The 24,659-nt window shown below is 37.1% G+C and overlaps 1 protein-coding gene across 1 annotated transcript in view; it reads left to right on the top strand.

The window, feature by feature from the left end:
* The window catches only part of FSD1L (fibronectin type III and SPRY domain containing 1-like), a 100,465-nt gene that overhangs the window by 31,119 nt on the left and 44,687 nt on the right, over positions 1–24,659 (top strand). The window contains exons 3-6 of the mRNA XM_006886983.1: positions 5,274–5,369; positions 11,167–11,298; positions 15,770–15,871; positions 22,642–22,664. Coding sequence (XP_006887045.1) covers positions 5,274–5,369; positions 11,167–11,298; positions 15,770–15,871; positions 22,642–22,664 — 353 coding nt within the window. The remainder of the gene's footprint in view (positions 1–5,273; positions 5,370–11,166; positions 11,299–15,769; positions 15,872–22,641; positions 22,665–24,659) is intronic.

A 24,659-nucleotide genomic window follows, 5' to 3' on the forward strand; every position in this document is an offset into this window, starting at 1 on the left:
GCATATGAGTAGTTGGTGGTCTGTTCCACAATCAGCTCCTGGCCTAGTTTTCACAGCTGATATTGAGCTTCTCCAGCGGTTCCTTCCACAGATGTAATCGATCTGATTCCTATGCATACCATCAGGTGAAATCCAGGTATTTAACCTGCGTTTATATCTCTTAAAAATGTATTTCCAGGGGAGCTCTGGTGGCCTAGTGGCAGGAAGCTGCACTGTAATTCCAGAGGCACATGGTTCAAATCCACCAGATGCTCTGCCAGGAAAGGAGGGACAATCTCCTCCTGTACCAGTCAGATCCGATTTGACGGTACGCACACACGAGCACGCGCACACATACACACACACACACACACACACAGACACTAATAAAATAATAAAAAAATGTATTTGCTATGAATAAATCATTGATTGTACAAAATTCGATTATTCTCTCTCCAGCTCCATTTCTGTCACCGAGTCCATGTTTTCCAACTTCTGAATCTTCTTCTTTGTTCCCGACTTTTGTGTTCCAGTCACCCATTATTATCAGTGCATCTTGATTGCATGTTCGATCAATCTCCAACTGTAAAAGTTGGTAAAAATCTTCTATCTCCTCTTCCTTGGCTCTGGTTGTTGGTGCATATATTTGAATGATAGTGGTCTTCACTGAACTTCCTTGTACGCGTATTATCCAAGAAGCTGGACTCATTAATAACTTACGTCATGCAGATGACACAACCTTGTTTGCTGAAAGTAAGGAGGACTCGAAGTACTTGTTGCAAAATAGCAGGGAATGCAGCCTGTATTATGGATTGTATCTCAATGTCAAGGAAAATAAAGATTCTTACTCCTGGACCAATAGGCAGTGTCATGGTCGATAGAGAGGAGACTGAAACTGTCAATGTCTTCATCTTACTTGGATCCACAATTAATGCCCTTGGTACCAGCAGTCAGGAAATAAGGAGAAACTTTGTACTAGGAAGATCTTCACTTAGGGACTTCTCCAAATTCTTGAGGAGTAATGATGTCAGTTTGAGGATTAAGGTGCGCCTGATTCAGCCATAATCTTTCCTATCACTATGCATCTGAGAGCTGAGTAAGGATGACAGAAAAATAATTGACACCTTTGAGCTGTAGTGTCTGAACATCCCATGGATGGCCAAGAGAACAGATACATCTTGGAGAGCATGCAGCCAGAGTGCTTTTTGAAGGCAAGAGTGATGGCTTCACCTTACATACTTTGAGGATGTTGTTGGTAAGGGTTATTCTTGGAGAGGGACATGATGTTGGAAAGGGTGGAGGGTTGGTGAAGGAGAAGAAGACTCGAAACCAGGTGGATTGACATGGTGACTGCTGCAGTGGGCCCTTGTGTTTCAGGAGGTATGAGGATGCCACAGGATAGAACAGGGTTCAGATCTTTTTTTCATGTGAGTCATATTTGACTCAACAGCACCTAAAACAACAGCAACAACTACTTTACTTGGGAGCTCTGGTTGTCTAATGGAACGAAGCTCTGCTGTGATCCCACAGGCAGGTAATTTGAACCCACCATCTGCTCCATGGGAGAAGGATGAGCAATCTTCTCTCTACTGGCTTCTGAAAACCCAGCAGAGGGGTTAGCTATGGGTCAGTTCCAACTTGATGTTACACAGTAACAGCAGCTACTGCTGTACCTAGAATGATTCCTGATTGAATGTCTTTTAGTTGCCTGCAACTCATAGTGACCCAGTGTACATTAGCTCTGAATCCTGCCCTATTCCTGAGTCAGTCTTTTTGTCTCCAACACACCTACCCCCATTTCTCCAATCACTGAGTCACTCTATCTCATTCTGGGTTGTCTTTTCCTATGCTGTCCCTCTACCCTTCCAAGCATGATGTCCTTCTCCAAAGGCGAGTCCCTCCTGGCCACATGCCCAAAGTATGTAAGACGGAGCTTCAAAATCCTGCCTCCAAGAAGCAGCCTGATTTTGTCCTCTCCAAGACAGGCCCCTTTTTTACCTCCTGACAGTCCATGGTATGTTCAACACTCTTCTCTAGCACCACAACTCAAAGATATCAGTCCTTCTTCTATCATCCTTAGTTATTGTCCAGCTCTCTGATGCATAGCAAGTAATTGCAAAGACCATGGCCTGAGTCTAAGGTACACCTTAGTCTCTAGACTCACATCATTGCTCTTTCGTTACTCTTAGAGAAGTCTCTGACCACAGAATTTCCCAATGAATTTCATCTTTTGATTTCCTGACTGCTGATACCAGGAGTATTAATTGTGGAACCAAGCAAACTAAAGTTATTAACAGTCTCAGTCTCTTCTCTGTCATGAAGCTGTCAATTGGCCCAGTGGTGAGAATCTTTGTGTTCTTGATGTTGAGCTGAAATCAATCCATATTGAAGATTATAGTCCTTGGCCTTCTGTAGCAAATGCCTTATGTCCTCCACAATTTGAGCAAGCAAGGTTGTGTCATCTACATAATGTATGTTGTTGATGAGTCCTGTTCCTCCAGTCCTGATGCCACATTCCTCCTCATAAAGTCTAGCCTCTGGAATGAGCTCTTCTGCATGTAGATTGAAAAGGTATGGAGACATAATGCATCCCTGACTCACTCTCTTCCTGATTTTGAACCTTGCAGTGATCTTTGCTTTGTTTTAACTATGCTGCTTCCTGGTCCAAGTATAGGTTTTGCATGAGCACAATTAAGTATTCTGGAATCACCATTCTTCTCAAGGTTAGCCACAATTTGTTGTGATCCACACAGTCAAATGCCTTCCTCTGGGACTGTCTGTTTTCATCCAAAATCCATCTAACATTGGTTGATGATGTCTCTTAAGCCATGGCCTCTTCTAAAACCAGTCTGCACGTCTGCCAGTTCTCTGCTGATGTACTGTTCCAATATTACTGATATTGTTTAATAACTTCCATACTCTTTTGGGTCACCTTTTTTTTTGGAATGGGGATATATACAGATCTCTTCCAGTCAGTTGGCCAACTCCAGGAAAGCATCTTTTTGCTGAAATATGTCAGTTGGTATTCCATCAATTCCTGGGGCCTTTTTTATACCATTTCCTTCAGAGCAGCTTGAACTTCTCCTTCATCACCATTGCGTCTTGATCATACATTGTTTCACGAAGTTCTTCTGTGTTGGCCAGTTCTTTTAGGCATAGTAAGTCTGTGTACTCCTTCAATCTTCTTTTGATGCTTCCTGGGTCATTTAACATTCTGCCTTTAGCATCCTTAAGTATTGCAACTTGAGTCTTGAATTTGTTCTTCAATTCCCTCAGCTTAAGAATAGGCAAGTGAGCTCATCCTTTTTTACTTTCCTACTCCACCTCCTTCTATATTTCATTATAGTACTTTGCTTCCTGAAATGCCCTTTAAAGTCTTTGGTTCAGCTCCTTAACTTCTTGATTCCTTCTCTTTGCTTCGACTTCTTGGCATTGAATCGCAATATTCAGAATCTCTTCTGACGTCCAACCTTTCTCCTATTTCTTTGTAATGACTTTTTGCATTCTTCATGAATGATATTCATGATATCCTTCCACAGCTCAGTCTATTTCCTGTGTAGACCATCAGGTGAAGTCCATGGGTGTAGTCGCCATTTATATTTCTTATAAAAAGCATTTGTAGTAAATTGGTCATTGATTGTCCAGAATTCTATCATTCTGTCTCCAGCCTCATTTCTTGTCACCAACTCCATGCTTTCCTACTACTGACCCTTCTTCCCTGTTCCCAACTTTTGCATTCCAATCACCCATTATTATCAAAGTATCTTGGTTTCAGTTTGATCAGTTTCTGACTGCAAACATTGGTAGATGTGGTCTATTTCCTTCTGTCTGGCCCTGGTTGTTGATGCATATATTTGAATGATAGTGATATTAATGGGTCTTCTTTGTATGCATATGGATACTATCCTGTCACTCACAACATTGTATTCCAAGATGTAGGTCTTTTCAGCTATGAATGTGGCCCAGTTTTTCCTCATGTTTTCTCTTCCAGCCTAGTAGATCTGACTGAAAATGTCCCATGCCATTTCATTTTGCCAGTGCCTACTATGTCAGTATTTATGCTTTCCATTTCTTCCTTAACAATCTCCAGTTTTCCTACATTCATACTTCTCACACTGCACATTCCAGTCAGTAGTGTCTGTTTGCAGCTGTTCCTCCTCCATTGTCATTCACAGAAAGAAGATTCAGATTCTGCCCCAGGTGCCATATCTGCTAGTTTACACTAGGTGTGTTGTATTGTACATAGGATTTCTGAGGCCTGTTTCTTTGGGAGTGGTTGGCTAGTCCTTCTCCCTAGACTGTCTTAATTAATTTGGATGCTCGACTCTAAAGCAGTATTTGACAGACAAGAAATTTTCCCAGAAGAGCAGATGAGAGACTTTTCTCATTATTCAGATAATGGATCAGGTGTTGGTCCCACCCACCACCACTTTAGGCACACATATGTTGTTCCCACTCCTACCTCTACTCTGCTGGCATCCAGCTCAGTTTCCTCTCCCTGCCCCCTCCAACACCTTGCACCTCCCTTCCCCTAGCCATTTCTGGCTTGATGGCTCAGGCCTCTACCCACCTTTATCCACTCACTACCTTCTCCACTCCCCTGTGATGTTGGTGTTCTTGCACAGCATGGGTTGGACATTCTCCTAATGACTTTTTCTCTCCTGAAGTCTTTTGTTCTGCTCTTTCTCAGAAGCAGTGTGAGATAAAGGTCATCAATGTAAGCTGTGTTTCTTTTGTCTACTGTGCTTAGTTTGTGGAGTGGGGCAGTCAAGATCTTCAGCTCTCTACTCTCAGTGGTGGCTCAGTGGCAGGTCCTTGACATCACTCTTGTTCTAGGTGAAGGTCATGATGATTTGACAGCATCTTGAATATTGGTGATCCCTAAGAGCTGAAAGCAAGGAGGCAAATGGTAGTTTGAAGGTGGAGGTTGAGAGCTAGGTGTTTCCCTGTCTAAGAGAAGTGAGCCTGTCTCTGAGCAGAGGCCCCGCCTCATTTCCCATCAGCTGACTAGGAGTAACTCTCACCTGTAAAAGCGAGGAGACAAAATGGTGGTTTGAAGGCATGAAAGGTGTAAGGGTGATTAAGTTATATATTAGGAATAAAGTTTTTAAAAAGTACACACGCACATCCTGTCTTTTCTAACTGTAAATCTTTATAAATTTTGAATAATGAGAAGCTTTAATCGTCTATATCACCCAGTGTACTCCTAAGTAAGGGATTTAACACATGATTGTTGTAAGAATTACTCCTTTTAACCAAAAATAGAATATGTTTATTTTTTGTTTTAATCCTAGGAAGCGCTACAAAGGATTATTTCAACTCTGGCAAATAAAAATGATGAAATTCAGAACTTTATTGATACACTGAATCATACATTAAAAGGAGTTCAGGTATGAATCCTTTATAAAGAATATGTAGAAATATGTTACAGTCATTGATTGTTGGGTCAAACAGAAGTATAAATATTCCCCATTAAGTCTTTAAGTTATGAGCAAGCAGATTTTAAATGCCAGCAGAAAAAGTAAAAAAAATTTTTATTATCACTGCAAGATATTATTTGAAAAGATAAATGAATACTTAAATATTACTTAGTAGGAGTATGTTCTGGTGTTTACTTTTCTTACTCTTGATTTGTAATTCTAATAAATAGTAAGTTGTGTCTTTCCCTAAATTTTAAAAGTAAAGCATTTCTTTTACAATATATCATGGAAGAAAAATATAAAAGACCTAATTTTAGTACTAAATTAAATTGAAACAACAGAGTTAAAAGGAAAGGCATAAAGATATGGTTCCCAGGTTGGGAAGGACTGCAAACTGTAAGTAGTCAAATGTCGATTGTGAAAGGGTCTCAGGATAATTTAGTGCTTCTTTGTCATAAATATGCCTAAGTTAACTTATGTTGTTTATTTGGTTTATTTCTGTAATTGCTTGCTTCTTACACTGTTAGACCATATTGTCTTTATTATTTTTTGAAAATTTTCTAGTTCATTGTGAATAAAGTTCATTGATTATGATTTTCACCATTTTAACTAATGTTTTCATTGGAAAATATGGTGAATTGACTGTCTTCAAGTTAGTGAAGTCAGTGGTTCTGAAATTCCTCATCTCTTGACAAGAGAATTACTGCATTTGATATCTGGAAAGAAGAGACCTGAAGATAGATGCACACTGTTCTTCAGATTGATCATTGTTAGAACTTTACCTTAGACTCCAACAAGAAACAGAAGGATATGAAGGTTCGCTCTTGCCACTAAAGATGGAGAATGAGAGTTAATAGACAAGAGACAGTAAGTGCCAATTGGCTGTTGAGAGGAGAGAATATGTGAGTTGGAATTTTGGGGTTTTTTTTAACAGATGAAGAAACAGGGCCAAGAATTGAAATTATTTGACGAAATTCGTATGGTTACTGAGTGGTTAATGTGGTATTTAATTGTATCAGATCACATATTATATTCTAACTCAGTTTGTTCTTACCACTGTAAATAAGCTAATAAAACGATTGTCTGTGTTTCATTGGCTATGGGAAGACTGGATGGATCACAGCAAACTGGAATGGGAATCCTAGATCACCTTATTGTGTTTATGCAAAACCAATACTTGGACCAAGAGGCAGCAATCAGAACAGAGCAAGGAGACACTGCATGGTTCAAAGTTGGGAAAGGTGTAGGCCAGGGATATGTCCTATCTCCATACCTTTTCAATCTTTGTGAAGAACAGATTATCCAGGAGGCTGGGCTGGGCTCTGTGAGGAAAAATATAATACCTGGCTTAGAGGAAGACTCAGCAGGAAGATTCTTACCTCTAGGCCAATTGGCAGCATCATGACAGACTGTTAACAGCTTCAGTTTGCTTGGCCCCACACTCAGTACTCTGGGTAGTAGCAGCCAGGAAATCAGAAGACAAATTGCATTGGAAAAGTCTGCTGTCAGAAACCTCTCCTACATACTGAAGAGCAGTGATGTTAGTTTGGAGAATAAGGTGTGGCTGATCCAGGCCATCGTCTTCACAGTTACTTGCTATATGTCAGAAAGCTGGACAATGACTAGGGATGATTGAAGGAGAATTGATGCCTTTGAGCTCTGGTGTTGGAGAAGAGTATTTTTTTCCTTTTCTCTCTCTTCTTTTATTATTATTCATTTTAATGACAATTTACAGAGATTTTGGATTTCCGTTCATTCATTGTTGCATTTTTCTCCCTGCCCACCCCTCCCCTCCAGTTTGTTCTTCTCTTTGAAAAATTCTTTCATTTTTATAAAATTCCTACCAAGAATATTGAATATAACATGGACTGATAGGAGAACAAACACATTCATCCTAGAGAGGGTGAGACCAGGCTGCTTGCTCCTTGGAGGCAAGGATTCTGAAGCATCTTCTGACATACTTTGGTCATGTTGCAAGGAGTGACCAGTCTTTGGAGACGGACATCATGCTTGGTAGAATGGAAGGGACAGTGCAAGAAAGGACAGCCCTCAATGGAATGTATTGATTCATTGACTGGGGTAATGGGCATAGGTGTGTCAGAGATAATAGGTTGTCGCAGTATAGAGCAGGGTTCAGAGCTGTTGTACATAGGGGCGTTATGAATCAAAGGTGATTCAGCGTAACGACAGCTGGTTTTGGTGAGACTCCACTGGTACAATGTTGGTTTTTATAAATATCATAAGTAAAACTTTGGACATAGGATATTATAATAGATTGTCCATATTGGTTATCATAGGACAACTACCTGGCCAACTGACTGGAAGAGGTCCATACTTATTCCCATTCCAAAAAAAGGTCACCTGACACAGTGGAAATTATCATTCAATATCTCACGCAAGCAAAATCCTGCTGAAGATTATACAAAAACAACTGAAACAGTACATTTACAGAGAACGACCAGAAATACAAGCTGGGTTTAGAAGAGGTCATGGCACTAGAGACATTATCATCAGTTTCAGATGGATCTTGGCAGAAAGCAAAGAGTACCAGAAGAATTTCTATCTACGTTTCATTGAGCAATCAAAGGCATTTGACTGTGTGGATCACAACAAATTGTGGTTAACCTTGAAGAGAATGGGAATCCCAGAACACTTGATTGTGCTTATGCAAAACCTATCCTTGGAACCAGGAAGCAGTCCTCAGACCAGAACAGAGAAACATTGCCTCATTCAAAATTGGGAAGGGAGTGTGTCAGGGATGCCTGCTGGCTCCATACCTTTTCTGTCTATTTGCAGAACAGATCATTCAGCAGGCTGGGCTTTAGGAGAAGGAATGTGGCATCAGGATTGGAGGAAGACTCATCAGCAACCTACATTATGCAAATGATACAACCTTGCTTGCTCAAACTAAAGAAACCCTAAAGTGCTTGATGCAGAAAGTGAAGGACTATAGTCTTTAGTATAGATTGAAACTCAACATCAAGAAGACAAACATTCTCACCATTGGGCCAATTGGCAGCACCATGATAGATATAGAAGAGATTGAGGATGTTAACAGTTAAAACTTGCTCAGCTCCACAATCAGTACTCTTGGCACTAGCAGTCAAGAAATCAAGACAAATTGCATTAGGTAAATCTGCTGTCAGAGACCTCTCCAGAGTAATGAGAAGCAACAGTGTTAGTCTAGAGACTAAGGTGCCCCTCATACAGGCCACTGTCTTCACAATCACATCAGAGAGCTGGATAATGACTAAGAATGGTAGAAGAATTGATGCCTTTGAGTTGTGCTGAAGAAGAGTCTTGAACATACCATGGACTGCCAAGAAAACAAATAGGTCTGTCTTAGAAAAGGTGTAGCCAAGTTTCTCCTTGGAGGCTAGGGTTTTGAATCTCCATCTCACATACTTTGGGCATGTGGCCAGGAGTGACCAATCTTTGGAGAAGGATATCATGCTTGAAAGGGTGAATGACTGACTGTGCAGGAGAGGAAAAGCCCAGATGAGATGAAAGGATACAGTAACTAGGGCAATGGGAGTAGGTTTGTCAGAGTCAGTGAGACTGGCTCAGGACAGAGCAGGTGTTAGAGCTGTTGTCACTAAGAGTTACAGGCTACTTGACAGCACATAACAACAGTCCATGTCAGTTTGCTTTCCTTAATTGAGTAACTCTGCTAAATTGAAAAATGCCTTGAGAGAATTTTCTGTTTTACAGTTACTGCAAAAGTAGCTTATGCTTAACTAGAGATTTCTTAAATATTTTCTTTTCTGTTGACATAGCCATGTCCTGCTTAGCAGGACAGTAAGCAAATCAGGGAAGTCAAAAGTAGAATTATCTAAAAAAAAAAAGTAGAATTATTTTAATTTAAAATTATTTTTTAACTGTTTTAAAAGTAAAACCTTGTTGACACTCCTACAGGTACCCAGCTGTGTGACTCTGGACAGGTATCCTATCTGTATTTGGGTTTATAAAATTTGATAAGAAATCTTAATCACTGGATAATTTCTGAATTCCTTCTAGCACTAAAATTCCACTGAAGAAATCTCTTAGAATCCATTAAGGAAGTGCTTAGTCTTTTAAGTTCTACATATATTATGTAAGTGAAGTGTTTACAGTAGATTGAAGATCTTTAAAAGGCACAAAAAAATCAGACCCATGCCGCATGCCCAGACTAGGTCCCTAGAGTTGTTACTGAATAAAAATATTTGCAATATTTTATTTAAAAACTTCACTGATGACGTCATGCATGGTACAGGTTAAGACCTGCTGTTTAGGCTCTGCCTTATTAGACATAATGGACCAGACAGTCTTTCATACTCTTTTTAGAAGCACAAAGAGAATATACTAGTTAATTAAAGGATGCATTACTCATGGCATAGCTTAGTTTTGTTTTTCAGCATTACAGATAACTTAAATGTATCTATTTTAAAAATGAAATATGAGAATTTTGTTTTTTCTATGAGGCTGAGGTAGTGCATTAATTTCCTTGGGCTGTTGAAACAAAATACTAGAGACTGGTGGCTTGAAAAACAGAAATTTATGCTCTCATTGCTCTGAAAACGCAAAGTCTTGAGTACAGGATGTTGGCAGAGACCTTCTTTGAAAACTCTAGGCAATATTTTCATGGCTTTCCTAATGGTGACCTTAGCATTGGTTGGTTAGTGGCAACATAACAATAATCACTGCCTCCACTTTAGCATGACCATCTTCCCTCTGTGTCTTTACATGACTTTTTCCTGTTTCTACTTTTTTAAAAGGATACCAGCCATATATAATCAAGGTGCCAAACATAGTCTCAGGTTCACTATTTAAATCTGCTAAATTATTTCTAAATAAAGTCACAATTGTGTGTTTTTATGATTAAAAGTCTTTATCTTTTTGATGGCTACTAATCAACCCATAATAACATGACTCTGTTTTCTCCTTTAATCAGTAATCCCCCCCCGAATATATGTATTCACCATATTCTTCACATATGCAGTATTTTACCATTTTATGTATAGATAAAATTTTTAAAACAGTTTTAAAATTTTAAGTTAATGTTACTATGATAAATACTAAATAAAGTTATGTTACCACTGATTAGACAAACTAGAATTTTTTAGTTCACAAGAATTCAAGAGAAATTCTATGCGTAATATCCTCCAGGGTACCTATTTAGTATAATATTTATATGAGTGCCTTGTTTTTCAGTGCTGCATAGTATTCATTTGTGTGACTATGCCACAGCTTCTCTATCCATTCATTTGTTGATGGGCACTTGGAAGAGAAAAGCAATCAAGATTTAGAACAGACATCTTTTACTAGAAAAAGCTTTAAAACTATTTTTTATTCAAGACATTTTGCTGCTGTCAAAACACTGGATGAATGCATAAGTTGGATAGATGGAGGCACAGCAAACTATACACTGGCCCAAATGTGCTCACTTTCCCACCTAGTAACTGACACATTTGCACAGAGGACAAAAACTTGTCTCTAAACTACTGAGTCTGTAAGCTACTTCAAGTTCCAAAAGTATAGAAAGTACATCTCACTATTTCATTAACACAAATGAAAAACCACTGAAGCATGGTAAAGCAGCTGAAGAAATGTGACTGTAATTATGTTGGAATGGGAACAGAAAATGTTAAAATTGCCTATTTTTTTCCGTTAGAGTTTTTGTTTACTCTTTCTGAAATTAACCCTTTTCCCCTAGTTCAGTCTTTATCAGTAACTTAAAAAAATATTTGATAGCTTTTGAGTAAAAGCAATGTCTTTTTTTTATATACAGGAAAATTCTTCTAATATACTTTCAGAATTAGATGAAGAATTTGATAGTCTGTACTCTATATTGGATGAAATGAAAGAAAGTATGATTAGCAGTATCAAGCAGGAACAAGCTCGTAAATCACAAGAGTTACAGGTGAGAGTTCACAGTTACATAAACTTGAATGTATATTTTAACGTACCCTCCGCATGTTGCTCTGCTAACCAAAGACAGCCTGTTTCCAGTGGTGAGTATCCCCCAGCCACTCCAGGGGGGGAAGATGAACAGTCCCTACATGTTAAGATTAACAGCCTTAATACCGAACAGGTCACTTTCAATCATTATTAACTCCATGGCAGAGAGTGTTGGAGAGTTTCATTGGAAGGAAAAAATGGGTGATTTTCTTTTTATATGTATACATTTATTTTCTAGAGGAGTAGTTCTTACCTTTGTTTTGGTCATAGATATCTTTGAGAATCTGAAACCTATGGAACAATACAAATGATCTCTTTCTCTGTTACACACACACTGTAGATGAAATTTCCAACTCCAGTACTCACCCAAGTTTCTATTATACTGCTTATAAAGCTAAGTAAGATTCATAGTTTATGTTTAAAGTAGGGAGAGGATAATATGTATTATTTAAATGCTAAAAAATATTTAATCACCATATTGATAAATTTCAGTAATTATAAAAAGAAATCATCAACTTAAAAAAAAAACCACCCCAAAATTGGAGAAGAAAGGAAAATGTGGCATCTTTTGAAAACCTAATGCATGGATTTCTTCTTTGCAGAGTTCTGTTCTGTGTTGGGCCCAAGTCCTTCTTCACACTTTAGTTTGCTTTACTCTTTGTGCTTTCAGTTACAAAATCTCCAAATCCCCCTTAGGAGATACATACATACATCCCCCCACATACATTGTATCATGAGAACAAAGTTGCCCTCCTTCATCTGCAGTCAGCCAACATTGCTGTCAGCCCGGCCCATATTGTATATTTCTGTTCTGCCACTAAAGTGGCATATATCGTGCTCTTTTACCTTTTCCTCTTCCCATTGAGTGACAAAGATTTCATGCATATTGGGTGCAGATTGTCTTTTCATTGGCTTTATCAGTCAGTTTTAACCACCCATAGTGTGAGGGGTTGTTGCAGTGCTGTCAATCTACCTCTCTCTTCCCTCTAAGCTCCAAATACGTGACTGTGCCTGAGGTTTTACCCCTTCCCTCACATTGCCAGGGAGGTGAGGTCCCTTGGATGAAGGATATTGGATTTTCTTTCTGCTTACTTGTAGATGCTCAATATATCCTCTGACATCATTGGTAGGGGATCTAGAAGTGTGGGTTTTCTGAAACTTGCATCTGGGTAGATAAAATGAAACTGTTACCATCAGTATTCATCTTGAGATAAGAACTTTGTAATTAGAAACATATTTCAAGTTGTCCCTTATTAGTTCATGTATATTCTGTTACCAACCTCTGTTAGTTGAAGTCTGTTAACTACATCTCTCAGATCTTCCTTCTCCCCTCTCTCCTTTCTTCCCTCTTCTAAAGGTTTATGTATGTTGGGTAAAAGACTTACAGTAATGACCTTTAAAAAGCATCAGTAGAAATGAAAAATGTAATTACCCTACTACACTGAATTTCTAAAAGTTATTTTACCATTTTCAACGTTGTGTACTTATATTCGCCCTGACCGTTATTTACTATGGTAAGGGATATGAAAATGTCTGAAAATGTTTCTCATTTCAGTGTTCATCATTTATGTTTGATAATCTCAAGTTAGAAAGTCCTTTTGTTAGTACAATTTATAGAGTAAGTCATGATAATACTTGCTGACCAGTAGCTATGTTTCATGCATTCATCAAATATAATTTGAGTGACTCCTGTACTAGATTGTCGGACTATCGTAGTGAGTAAAATAACTCATGTTCTCCCGGACTTTCCATTTTAACAGAATAATTTGGAAGAAATGCAAAAAAAGAAAAAACTCAGATCCTTTTGTCAAATAATTTAGATTTTTGAGGGAAAGACAGAGTAAGTAAAAAGAAATAACTATATAAAGATGGATTTAAGAATAAAAGTAATAAGTAGTACACAGTTGCCATAATGTGTCAAGGACATAAAATAATTTAAGAAACAATTCCCAAGAAGCTAGTTTTGGGATCTCTGATGGGGAAGAAGTTCCTTCATAAAGGGAAGAAGCTAATTCCGTCAAGAGGAAGTTCAGTTACACAGATAAGGTGCAAAGTCCTTAAGTCTTACAGTCCTGTGGCAGCACAGTCAGTGCAGGTGTGGAGGAGGGTGCTCTGTCACGCAGCCTTTGATCCTTGAGCTGTAGCTAAGTTTTAATTCGGACTTTTAAGAAGAAAAGCAAGTGGATTTGGATATGGATGAAAACACGTAATTGATAAGGATTAGGAAGAAAAATTCTGAACACATTGAAAAACTTTAAAATGGGTTTCTTTATCTGTTATTTTTTCCCCCAAAAGTACCACTAACAGTACCACCACACCAACCACTAATGCCAGAGATGAAGAAATTGTAGGCTTTAACCTCCTTCAGCAGTTTGAAATTGACCGAATGTGTAATCAGCACACATTGATAATTATTGGTAGTTGGAATCTTGGAAATTTAAAAAAAGCAAACCCTCAAGAACATATTATCATAAAGGACTAGTCCCTAGAAAGGGTAATGCAGATCTGGTCAGTGAAAAGGTGGACAGGGGCTGCACTCATGGGCCCCAGCGAAGCAGCATTTGTGAGGAAGGTAGAGGACCTGGCAGTGTTGGGGGTTTGTTTCTGTTTTACATGGGCTTAACTGTGAGTTAGAGCCAAATCGACGGCCCCTAATAGCAACCACTATTAGCCCCTAATAGCCACCTTCTAAAATGACTTGGCATGTTATAAGTGAGAAAGAGAGAGAGATGTGAGTAAGAGAGATTGTGATTGGAGAAATGAACATAAACAGTGGAGACAGGTTTCATCTTTTTTACTCCTCCTCTTTTAACATTTAGGTCTTTCTTGAGTAGTGGATAAATGCAGTATTAAAATTTTGTTCAATTCATTTGACTTACAGTTAGAGTCACATGTAAAACAAAACCCATTTCCCCCCATTGATTCTGACTAAATTCATAGCAACCGTATAGGACAGAGTATATCTGCCTCGTGTGGTATCCAAGGCTGTGGATCCTTACAGAACCAGGTTACAGGTCTTTCTTCCTGAGAACCACTGGTAGGTTCAGACTGCCAACTTTTTGGTTCACTTTAATCACTGTACCACTAGGGCTTCTTAGAGTCACATATTGCTATAAATATGAAAAAATATTTTGTATTTGTTACAGAGAATATTGTCAGAGTAAGAATTTTGGCATTTTAAATTGTACACCATTTTCCAACTGATTGAAAATAGTAAGTACATTTAGCTCTAATATCCACCATCAAGTCTCCACTATCCCTCTCCAAGAGACATCATGCTTGGAAAAGAGGAGGGATGGCGAAGAGTCTGAAGATCCTCCACCACCTGGGTTGACAGTGACTGCAGCAATGGGCTTGAGGTTGTCCTAGATTATGGGGATGACACAGGATAGAACAGGGTCAGTTCTGTCATTCAGGGAGTCGCTATGAGTCATACTTTACTTGACGACACATAACAATAATCTGTCAGCAGCCTTGGTCCCAGCACTCAGGACGTCAGGTGTGTTGCCTTGGGAAAGTCTGCGGTCAGGAACCTCTCCAAAGTGGTAAGACAGGGATGTCAGTTTAAAGATTAAGGACCACCTGAGTCAGGCCATGGTCTTTTCAGTAACTCGCTGTGCATCAAAGAGTTGAAGAGTGAATAAAGGTTACAGAAGGGACCTTTGAGATGCGGTGCCATCGGAGAGTACTAAATATCCCATGGATGGTCAAGAAAACAGACATGGTCTTAGAGAACAATGAGGATGCTCCTTCTAGAGGGAATGATGGTGAAACTTTGTCTCTCCTATGTTGAGTGTTTCATTAGGAGAGAGGCCAGTCCTTTGAGAAAAGATACCATGCTTGGAAAAGTGAAGGGTCATCGAGGAAGAAGACCTTCAGTGAGGTAGATTGATACTGTGATGGTAACAGTGGGCACCAGTGCGGTAGAGATGATGAGGATGGCACAGGATAGGGCAGGGTTCACATCCATCACCCATAGGGTTACCATGGGCTGTGGTCAGTTCAGTGGCACCTAACAGGAACAGTTCATAATTGCTTATTTTTGTGTTCTAAATGAGAAATATATCTATCTACATGCAGTTAGTTATTTTAGACATTATGGAAAAATGTTAGGTATAAAGTATTATGATTGTTAAATTTTATTGTATTTTTATGTAAATGTGTGTATGTGTATATAATATATATAATACATATAATACTTTAATAGCTCTCTGAAATATTTTTGTTTAATTAGTGCCATCAAATTTGTAAAGTCGTTATAACATAATATATATTTACATTTCTAATGGTTATAGTAAACTTTGTGGAGACAGGTTGTCATCTTTTTTACTCCTCTTAACATTTAGGTCTTTCTTGAGTAGTGGATTAATGCAGTATTAAAATTTTGTTCAATTCAGTGGACGTACTGAATTGTTTCATTTCTGTTTCTCCAGACACAACTTAGTCAGTGTAATAATGCCCTGGAGAATTCTGAAGAACTGTTAGAGTTTGCAACACGATCACTGGATATTAAGGAACCTGAAGAATTTTCAAAGGTATAAAACCCAAACCTAAAAAAATTAATCTCTTTTAAAGGGCACATACTAGAAAAAAGGCTATTGTGGTGTCGTCTTTGGTTTGAATTTTTCAGTCATTTAAAATATGATAAAAGGCAGTGAATCTTGATAAGTGAAATGCTAGATATTTATTTTAAAATAGACTCCAAGAAATATGTCTTATTTCAGCCTAATTTTTGCTTGAATACTTGATTATAATTAATCAAGCCATTTTATAATTAATTTTGTGCTTATAATTGGTTTTAGTGATACTCATATACGTGGGCTAAGTCCTATTCTGTTATAATTATTTCATATCCAAAGAAAGAAGATTAATACTGCTATTAGCATATTTTAAAATCCAATTTTTATTCCAGTTTGTGGACCAGTTAGGAAAATATATTATCATTTGAGGCATATAAACAGTGGAATGTTGTGATACTTGATGTTGTGGATAGATGTCTCACTCCTTAACTAATTGTTTAAATACTTTATTAAAAGAAAAGAATGTATTTTGTAGATTATCTTTGATATAAAACTATGAAGACTAAAAAAGCCTATAAAGACTAGAACAGGAAGTCTGCTCATTTCATAACTGACATCTTGGTGTTTAAAAGATTATGAATTCTTGATTCTACTGCTTATTTTAAGTAGTCATTTATAAATGATTATTTGTTTATTAAATAAAAATTTAGGGATTATAGAATCTTTCTGTATTTTTTTGAGACAGAACAATACACTCTTTATTTTTAAAACGCTGGTAAAACAACTTTCTGTGACATCCCATTAAAAAAAATCATGTAAGCCAACCTACCTGTGAGTTAGTCAGTACACAGACTTCGTCACAGTGTTTAAAGATGTCTAGATATATCATAGAGGCTTTACAACTGGTATCTGTTCATAGTTCTGCTGGCATAAATCCCACAGTAAAATAAAGGGAATATATTGGTGTTCTTATATAAAATTCTGAACAAATGGAGAAAGGCAATTTTCCTGAGAGAATACCTGTTCTTGATGTATTTTTAACAAGTGGAAATACAGAAATGGGATGTAATTGTAAAAGAAGCTTAAGAATGTCTAAGTTAACATTTTTAAAAAATTATTTAAATACCATTAAGTTAAAATGTTTACATTCATTATAAATACATCAAATCTTAGGCAAATGATTGAACGTTGGATTACTGCAATGCAAATTGCACTGTTACAAAAAACATGATAGTATACAACAATGTGTTTGCTTTACTGTTTAAAAAAATCAGACGTACAATATGAACTTTGAGATACCTCAGTTAATTACAGTGTACATTAACAGTATAATGCAGCCTTACCCACTGCATAATCATTTTGACAAGTGACCTCAAGTACCAGACCAGCCTCCAGAGATGTGTACAGATGGCCTCAGATGGTCTTCTCCATGAACCATTTGTGAGATGGTCATGGGCACAGTGAAGAAATTAATGAAATTAATGAACTCATCAATCACCAAAATTGACCATGACCTGGGACAATCCACACTTTATTCTTTCCGAATATTCCTTAGCAGGGAGAGCCATTCAGGTCCTCTGAAATACATTGTTAAGTCACATTAACTCAGTAAAAAAATTAAGGGACTGAAAAGACTAAAATAATAGACTAAATAGATTTCCTTCAAGCTAGAAACTCAGGACAACTCATCTGAGTTTCATATTGTTTAATTAAACTTTGTGTACTATATAGTAAACTATATTAGTGTTTGATTTGGCGTTCTAATTCATTAGCACGTTTTAAAAAATTTTGTTATTTTCCCATAAACTTGAGGTAGGAAAAAGAAAGACATCTTTGAGAAGGTAACATTTAGTGGTTTACATGTTTGTATTTTTAAATTCAGCTTAAAAAACCCTAACTTCCTAACCTTTATTAGCTTGTATATTGATATTTTGAAATTGAACTTCAAATTTGATTCTTCCTTTCAGCAAAACAAAACAGAGTTCTTTTGCTGTAACTAATTCAGTAAACTAACAGATTCTTAAATTTGGAGATAGTTTATATGGAAGTTTACCTTAGAATTAGTATTTCTTATATAGCATCGTTATGAGGAAAATGTATCATACTTTTAAAGTATGATAACAACCTTTTAGAGTGCCATTATGTTATATCCTTAAGTATTTATAACATAATCATGAGATATGCAGAAATTAAAGAAATCTGTGTGGTCAAAATCATTGTCTTAAGAGTTCATAAACCTCTTAGAGTTCAGATATGTCATTCTGAGTATTTTTCAGGATCCATTGATTCTTTATTTGCACATTAATACTAGTGGCATCCACTTCCTAAACAACATGCCTCTAGAAACTCTATGAACTTTGATATATGTTAATAGTTATAGAAAGGCTTTATTCAATAGGGTCACTGTGAGTCTACTCGCCTCACAGGCAATCAATAACAACAACTACTAAATTTGTTAGTTCTTGTTGTCTTGAGTTGCTGGCCTAATGGTAAAGAATTGTACTGTCAACTCAAAGACACGACAGTTCAAATCTACCGCTGCTCCACAGGAGAAACATGGGCACTGAATGGTCAGCTGTGAAACACTTCTGACATGATGGCACATAGCAACAGTAACAAGTTACCAGTATATTCCCCAACTGTTAGTGGCAAGCATAATCAGAGCAATAAGACTCAACAGGCCTAAGCATGAGAGGGTAAGGACCAAGACAAAATGATAAAATGTGAACCCAAGTACTAAAAAATGGATATGGAATCCAGTTGTATTAACATGTAAAATCTAATGCTCAGGAAAACTTTGGTAAAAGTTTATCTCAAATTTCTCTTTCTGTTTTTCAAACTCCTTTTCTTCTTATTCCTTTGTGCTCTCCTCCTCACTGTTTCTTTATTCTTTTCAATTTTATTTCTAGTAAAAGTTGTTCTCAATTGACTGCAAATTGGAAAGATTCTGTAACATAAAAAATTACGTTGTGGTTTGAATATATTTTCTTAATGTGCTTGTTCTATCCTGCTATTTTGGTCTCATCTTCTTTCACTTGTCAGTACTGATAGTAGCTTAAACAATTTGGAGAATGAGTGAAATGACTTTTTACTTAGCATCGCTAACCGCTAACCGGAATCTGAGGAGCTCTGGTGGCGTAGTCCGTAGTCCATTATGCAGCTTCCTAAAGGCTTCAAGCCTCAGGCAGTTCTCATTCACCGTCTGCTCTGCGGGAGAAAGGAAGGCAGGCTCTTCCCATCACACTTTATAGGCTCAGAAACCCAACGAAGAGTCACTCAGATTTGGAACCAACTCGGCAGCATGAGTTGAGGTTTTTAAGTGAGTAATTTCACTTTTGACTGCTATGAGTCACAAGCGACTTGATGGCACATAACAGCAACAATAACAATAACTGCAAATAGCTTGCAGTTGAGTTTTGTTCTTGAAGAAAAAAAGTGAAATTGCAGTTATTAGTAAATCCAGATACTGTGCAGAGAATGGTTTGACTCTTAAGTCCAAAGTTGATTTTCATTTTTTGCATGTCTTTGAAGGCTAATATATAAGTACCATTTTGAGACGCACCTTGATTGAGTCCCTCTCATTTTCTTAAGTTATTGTTTGTTTGTAGCAGAGCAAAAGTGTAAATACGATATTTTGAAAGCCATATAAAAATTAAGTGATTGCCCATTAGTAATTTTTTCAGAATAACAGAATTCAAAACCAAAACTCACTGCCATCGAGTCAGTTCTGACTCAGCTGTCACCCATGAAGTTTCTGAGGCCGTGACAGGAACAGAGCGCCGGCTTCTCCCCTGGCGCCCCTGGTGGAAGCAGCCACTGGAGATGTGACCTTTGCTTTAGCAGCGCAGTTCACTGTGTAGTACACTGGTAGAGCTCTCTATAAGAACGTTAGCTGTCAGGAAGCTCTGGTGGCCTAGTGGCAAGAAGCTGCACTTCAATCCCATAGGTGCCCAGTTTGAATTTACCAGATGCTCTTCTGGAGAAGGAGGGGCTGCTGGAGGGTCAGCTATGGGTCAGTTCCAACTCTAAAGGCATACAACAACACCACCAATGTAATAGGAAAATCTGAAGTATAAAACATTATTGAGCAGACAGATGTACAAGACTTGAAGAGTTCCTCAGTTTGTGATATTTGAGTTTCTAGCTCTATTGAACTTTACTGCAAATAAAAACAAAGAGAAGCCTTTTAGACAGATAGTCATGTTTTAACCTCTGACTTTTGCTAGAATTGTTACGCTCAGTATTCTTGTACCTTTCCCTCTAGCAGGCTCATTTAGAGACGGGAGTATTCCTCATTTTTCTGAGGTCTGTCAATATTTTAATTATAGTTACTTTCTCCCTTCCTGTTCTTTCTCCATTTCAGTCTCTATTTCAGAATATATAGATTGTTAAAAATTCTTGTTTATTTTGTGAAAAGATTTACGTGAAATAAGATAGTCTGGCTCCATTTCAAAGCGAGAAGATAACTTTTATAAATTACTGTCTACAGCTTAGGTAGCTTGTGGTGAACTTTGAGGGCTCACCAGTATCTTAGAACCCTCAAAGAGTTAACTGACTTGTTCACTAATGTGATGTGGTAAAACCCCAAACCCTAAAACCTGACCTAATGTTCTCTATGTTTGGATGATGCATTTAATAATTTCTGATAATGCGAAACACATTTAGAAATCTAAAGTTTTGATCTGTTTAGAAAATACAGAACCTTAAAGGTTTTCAACTTTATAATTAATCCCAAATTGTGTTTCAAAAATACTATTCCATTAACTACTGAATTAGATAATTATTTTAGAATACTAGGGAACTGTAATAGAGTACTTTGTCTCATTATCTTTGGATATATGAAAATATTAAAAAGAAATATAGACGCAATAAAACCTATTCTGTTGGGGGTTTATGACTTATAAACAAACTCTGCCGGGCAGAGTAGAACTGTCCCATAAGGTTTACAAAGTTTTGACCTTTACAGAAACAGACTGCCACACCCTTCTTCTGCATAGTGCTTAATTGCTGTACCATCAGGGCATGAGATGTAAATCTGTATTTTTTTAAAAAATATGTTGCATTTATTAAATGACACATCAGACAATGGAGTTTGTATTGGAAAATACTAATTTTGACAGGAAAGAAGCTGTACATGTTGAAATGACCACATAGTTAGGATGTGTTCTTGATCATAACACAACCTTCAAGTACAAGGTCACAGAATTTATTAGGGGGAGTGCTAAACCTGTGTAATATATTGATCTTCTAATCCTTAATTAGATTCATTATAGAAAAAATTTTGAGTATAGAAAAATACTTGGGCAAAAATATTTTAAGGTAGATATAAGAATGACCAGGAACTGCGGTGGCACCATGGTTAAGGCATTTGGCTACCTACTAGAACACTGGCTGTTTGAAACTCCCAGCTGTTTTGAAGGAGAAATATGAAGGCAGTTGGCTTCTGTGAAGATTTATACCATTGGAAATCTTGTAACAATTCTACTCTGCCCTACAAGGTTGCTCTGAGTTGGAATCAACTTGATTGTTGGCAGTGGGTTTGGTTTCTAGTATAAGATGACCAGTTTAAAAAAAAAAGACAGTAATAGAACTGAAGAAGAGAGACAGCAGAAACATCGTTGTCATTATTGTATACATTTAATTAATGTTAAAATAAAAAGGTATGGGTAACTAAACTTGGTAAATGAGAGGCCTTAGGTTTGGGGTGTTGAACAAAACAGTTCTCTTCTGCGCCAGATACATTATGAACTCTGCTGATTCGTGTGGGAAAAATATTTTTTTAAGATTATATATTATTGTTGGTAGGTATTGTGAGAAAATTGAAGAATAGCATGTTGTTGTTGAATCTGAACTGATTCATCGCTGACCCTTCAGTGGATTTTTCAGAGGCAGTTAATTGGGCAGGAGTAGACTACCCGTCTTTTACGCGGAGCAGCTGATGAATTCAAACTACATACATCCCTGAAGTATAGGCTGGTACTGAAAGAATGTACTGTATGTAAATCTTTGGTACACTCGGGCCTTTTTTTTTCCTTTTTAAGATTTTGATGACCATTACTACACCATGTCGTAACTGTGTCTCCTTTTTAGTGCTATCACTCTTTAAAAAAAAGTCTTCTTACTCTTAGTAGTTTTTTTGGCAGCGTTTGTGAAGTTATCTAAGTGTAACTCCATGTAGAAAGTATTTTTTTATTTTCTCCTAGTCTGCATTTTGCATTGTTATCTTTAGTCTTAAGAGTACAAAATTGCAGCCTAGTTTTATATGTAAGCAGGCAAACTTTTAGAGTACAAAGTTCTTACCCTGTAAAAGCGTAGAGAGAAAATGTGGTGCAACTGTCTTTAGCAGCATCAGTTGTGAAAGAAATCTCTGAAGAAAAGCAGGAGAACCAATTCAGAAATTCATAAGAAGCATCAGTGTGCATGGAAATGCATGATGGCAGTTGGTTATTCTAGTTGTATATCCAGCTGAGTGAAAGTGGACATGTGTTTTGATAATCTTAAGGTAAGAAAAAAATGTTTTTGATAGTCATCTGTAACTAGTTTAAAGTGCCAGTTTTACTACTTGTAGGTAATTTGCACATGGATCTGGATTTTCTAATTTTATTCTAACATCACATTATGCAAGCTTATGGGGACTATAAGAATTTCCTGTACTTGATGTTTTGGTGAATGTGAGCTAATTGGTTGCAGGGTTTATATCCTAACTTTTCTTGCATGTCACGCCATTGAAACTTGCATGAAAAGCACTAACTGCCTTCTTTCTCTTCTCCCTGACTTGCTCCAAGGCTGCCAGACAGATCAAGGATAGGTATGGTATACAAACATACATCTTATTTCACTATCGATAATTGAAATCAGAAATGAAATTCAAAATCGACCTCTTATTTGAATCTTGTGGATTAAAATAAAAAATACCAGAGTATAATGGCTCAGTCTAAAGAAAATTTCCTTTATATATTTTCTCAGACTAATCAATATATGAGCATGATTTTTAAAAACATAGCTGTGAAAAATTATGCACTTTCAAAGAATTTCATTTCTGTTATAAATATAGTTAGTTTTAGTTTCTGTACAGTTCTTAATTAGCTGTACTGATAGATGAGAAGCATTTTAAATAATTTGAACTATGTGTTCCTGGAATGTGTATTTGTTGTTTTTTTAATTTTAAATATGATTGCCTTATTTTCTGAGAAGTCACAGCATTTTGAATATTCCTCAAGAGCTCAAGCTCTTTTACTTCACTGCCCTAACACCTTTGCATTCTCACTTCATCCTGTTCCTGGTGCCATCTCTGTCTACTCCTAATGCCACTACTATCTAGCTTATACGGGAGAAAATGAAGGAGATGATGACAGGTTTTGTCTTTAAAGGTCTTCTTGAAATTCAGAATTAAGAAAGGGAGCTTATTAATTGTTACAACAAATACTTAAAGGCCTGAAGAAACTCATGACAATGTTTGGAATGGGGTTATGACATAGGGATGATTTTGAGCTGCCTGGCTCGTCACTGAGAATTGACTGTAGTGAGATTGTCACTTAAGATGATTTTCATCTAAGGACCTGAGATTCTCTGAAAGGTACATGCAGCTCCTCAGTGCCCCTCTCAGAATACTAGATTATTCAGGAGATAATTTGAAAAATTATTCAGCATGGATTGTATTACAATCAGTGTCTATTGTTAGTCTTGACTGGAGCTGAATCTAAGTCTTCATCCCTCTAATGATCTTTTATATAGTTCATTAGAGACAAAAATTTGCATGACACTTAGAATATTCTTTAGTATTAAAGTATACTTTAAGATTGTTGTTTGTTGTGGTTAAGTGCTGTAGAGTCATAGATGACTCATAGTGACCCTGTGAACGAAAGACCTGAACACTTGTATAACTTCCATTGTTTCTCCAAGTTCATAGAGTTCCCAGAGGCAAGCTGTTTTGGAAGTGGATGCCACCCTTGCTTCAAAGCTTGTTTCAATTGGGGCACTCCACCAAACACTGTCCACCATGGGTAACCGTTATTGCATTTGACACTTCAGTGTCACAGTGTTCAGCATCACAGCAACCATGAGTTACCTCTGTACAGCAAATGGACAGAGCAGTGCTATACCACTTAGAAGAATGTTTGGCCAAAAGCAATTAAAACCAGGCCTGAGGGACACAGATTAAAATCACCCACCTTTCGGATTACAAATCATAAAAAATAAACCTTCTCCCCTGTTACATTCCTGTAAAAACTTGTTACAAATTCCCTAATAATTTTGATATACAATTTTATATCTTTCTAAAGATAGTTTGAAGTTAAATGCAGAGAAGTTATGATTTGCATTCTAATTGGATTTAACTTCTAGAAAAACAGTATCAAAAGAAAATAATGGAAATTGTATACTTAAAAATTCTGAAGTTCTTAAACTTGTGAGGTGATAACTGTTGAGCTTTAGTTAAATAATTTTTAGAATTTTAAAAATTTTACATGATGGAGTAGTCAAAGATAGATAAGTCTTATAAATCAAGGATGTAGAAGATGTTGGAAAAGGGAGATTATAATAGCTCAAAGATACAAATATATTGACTCTATTAGGAATGGATGCTACATAGTTGATTTTGGTTTTGTGGGGTTTTTTTTAAAGTAGTTTTGGATTGTATGTACTGCAATTGGTCATAAATATCCATTTTCCATCCTGGCTTTGTTATATGGCCTATTTCAGCTGAACTCCATGACTCCGATAGAGCTTCCTCTGGTCCCTGATCTCTGGTTAAGGAAATTCATTCAAAATCACTTTTGGTTCTTCAAACATTTTGTGAGAGGTC

The sequence above is a fragment of the Elephantulus edwardii genome, unplaced genomic scaffold (genome assembly GCF_000299155.1).
Source record: "Elephantulus edwardii isolate Elephantulus edwardi_28Jun2011 unplaced genomic scaffold, EleEdw1.0 scaffold00052, whole genome shotgun sequence".
NCBI classification, from domain to species: domain Eukaryota; kingdom Metazoa; phylum Chordata; class Mammalia; order Macroscelidea; family Macroscelididae; genus Elephantulus; species Elephantulus edwardii.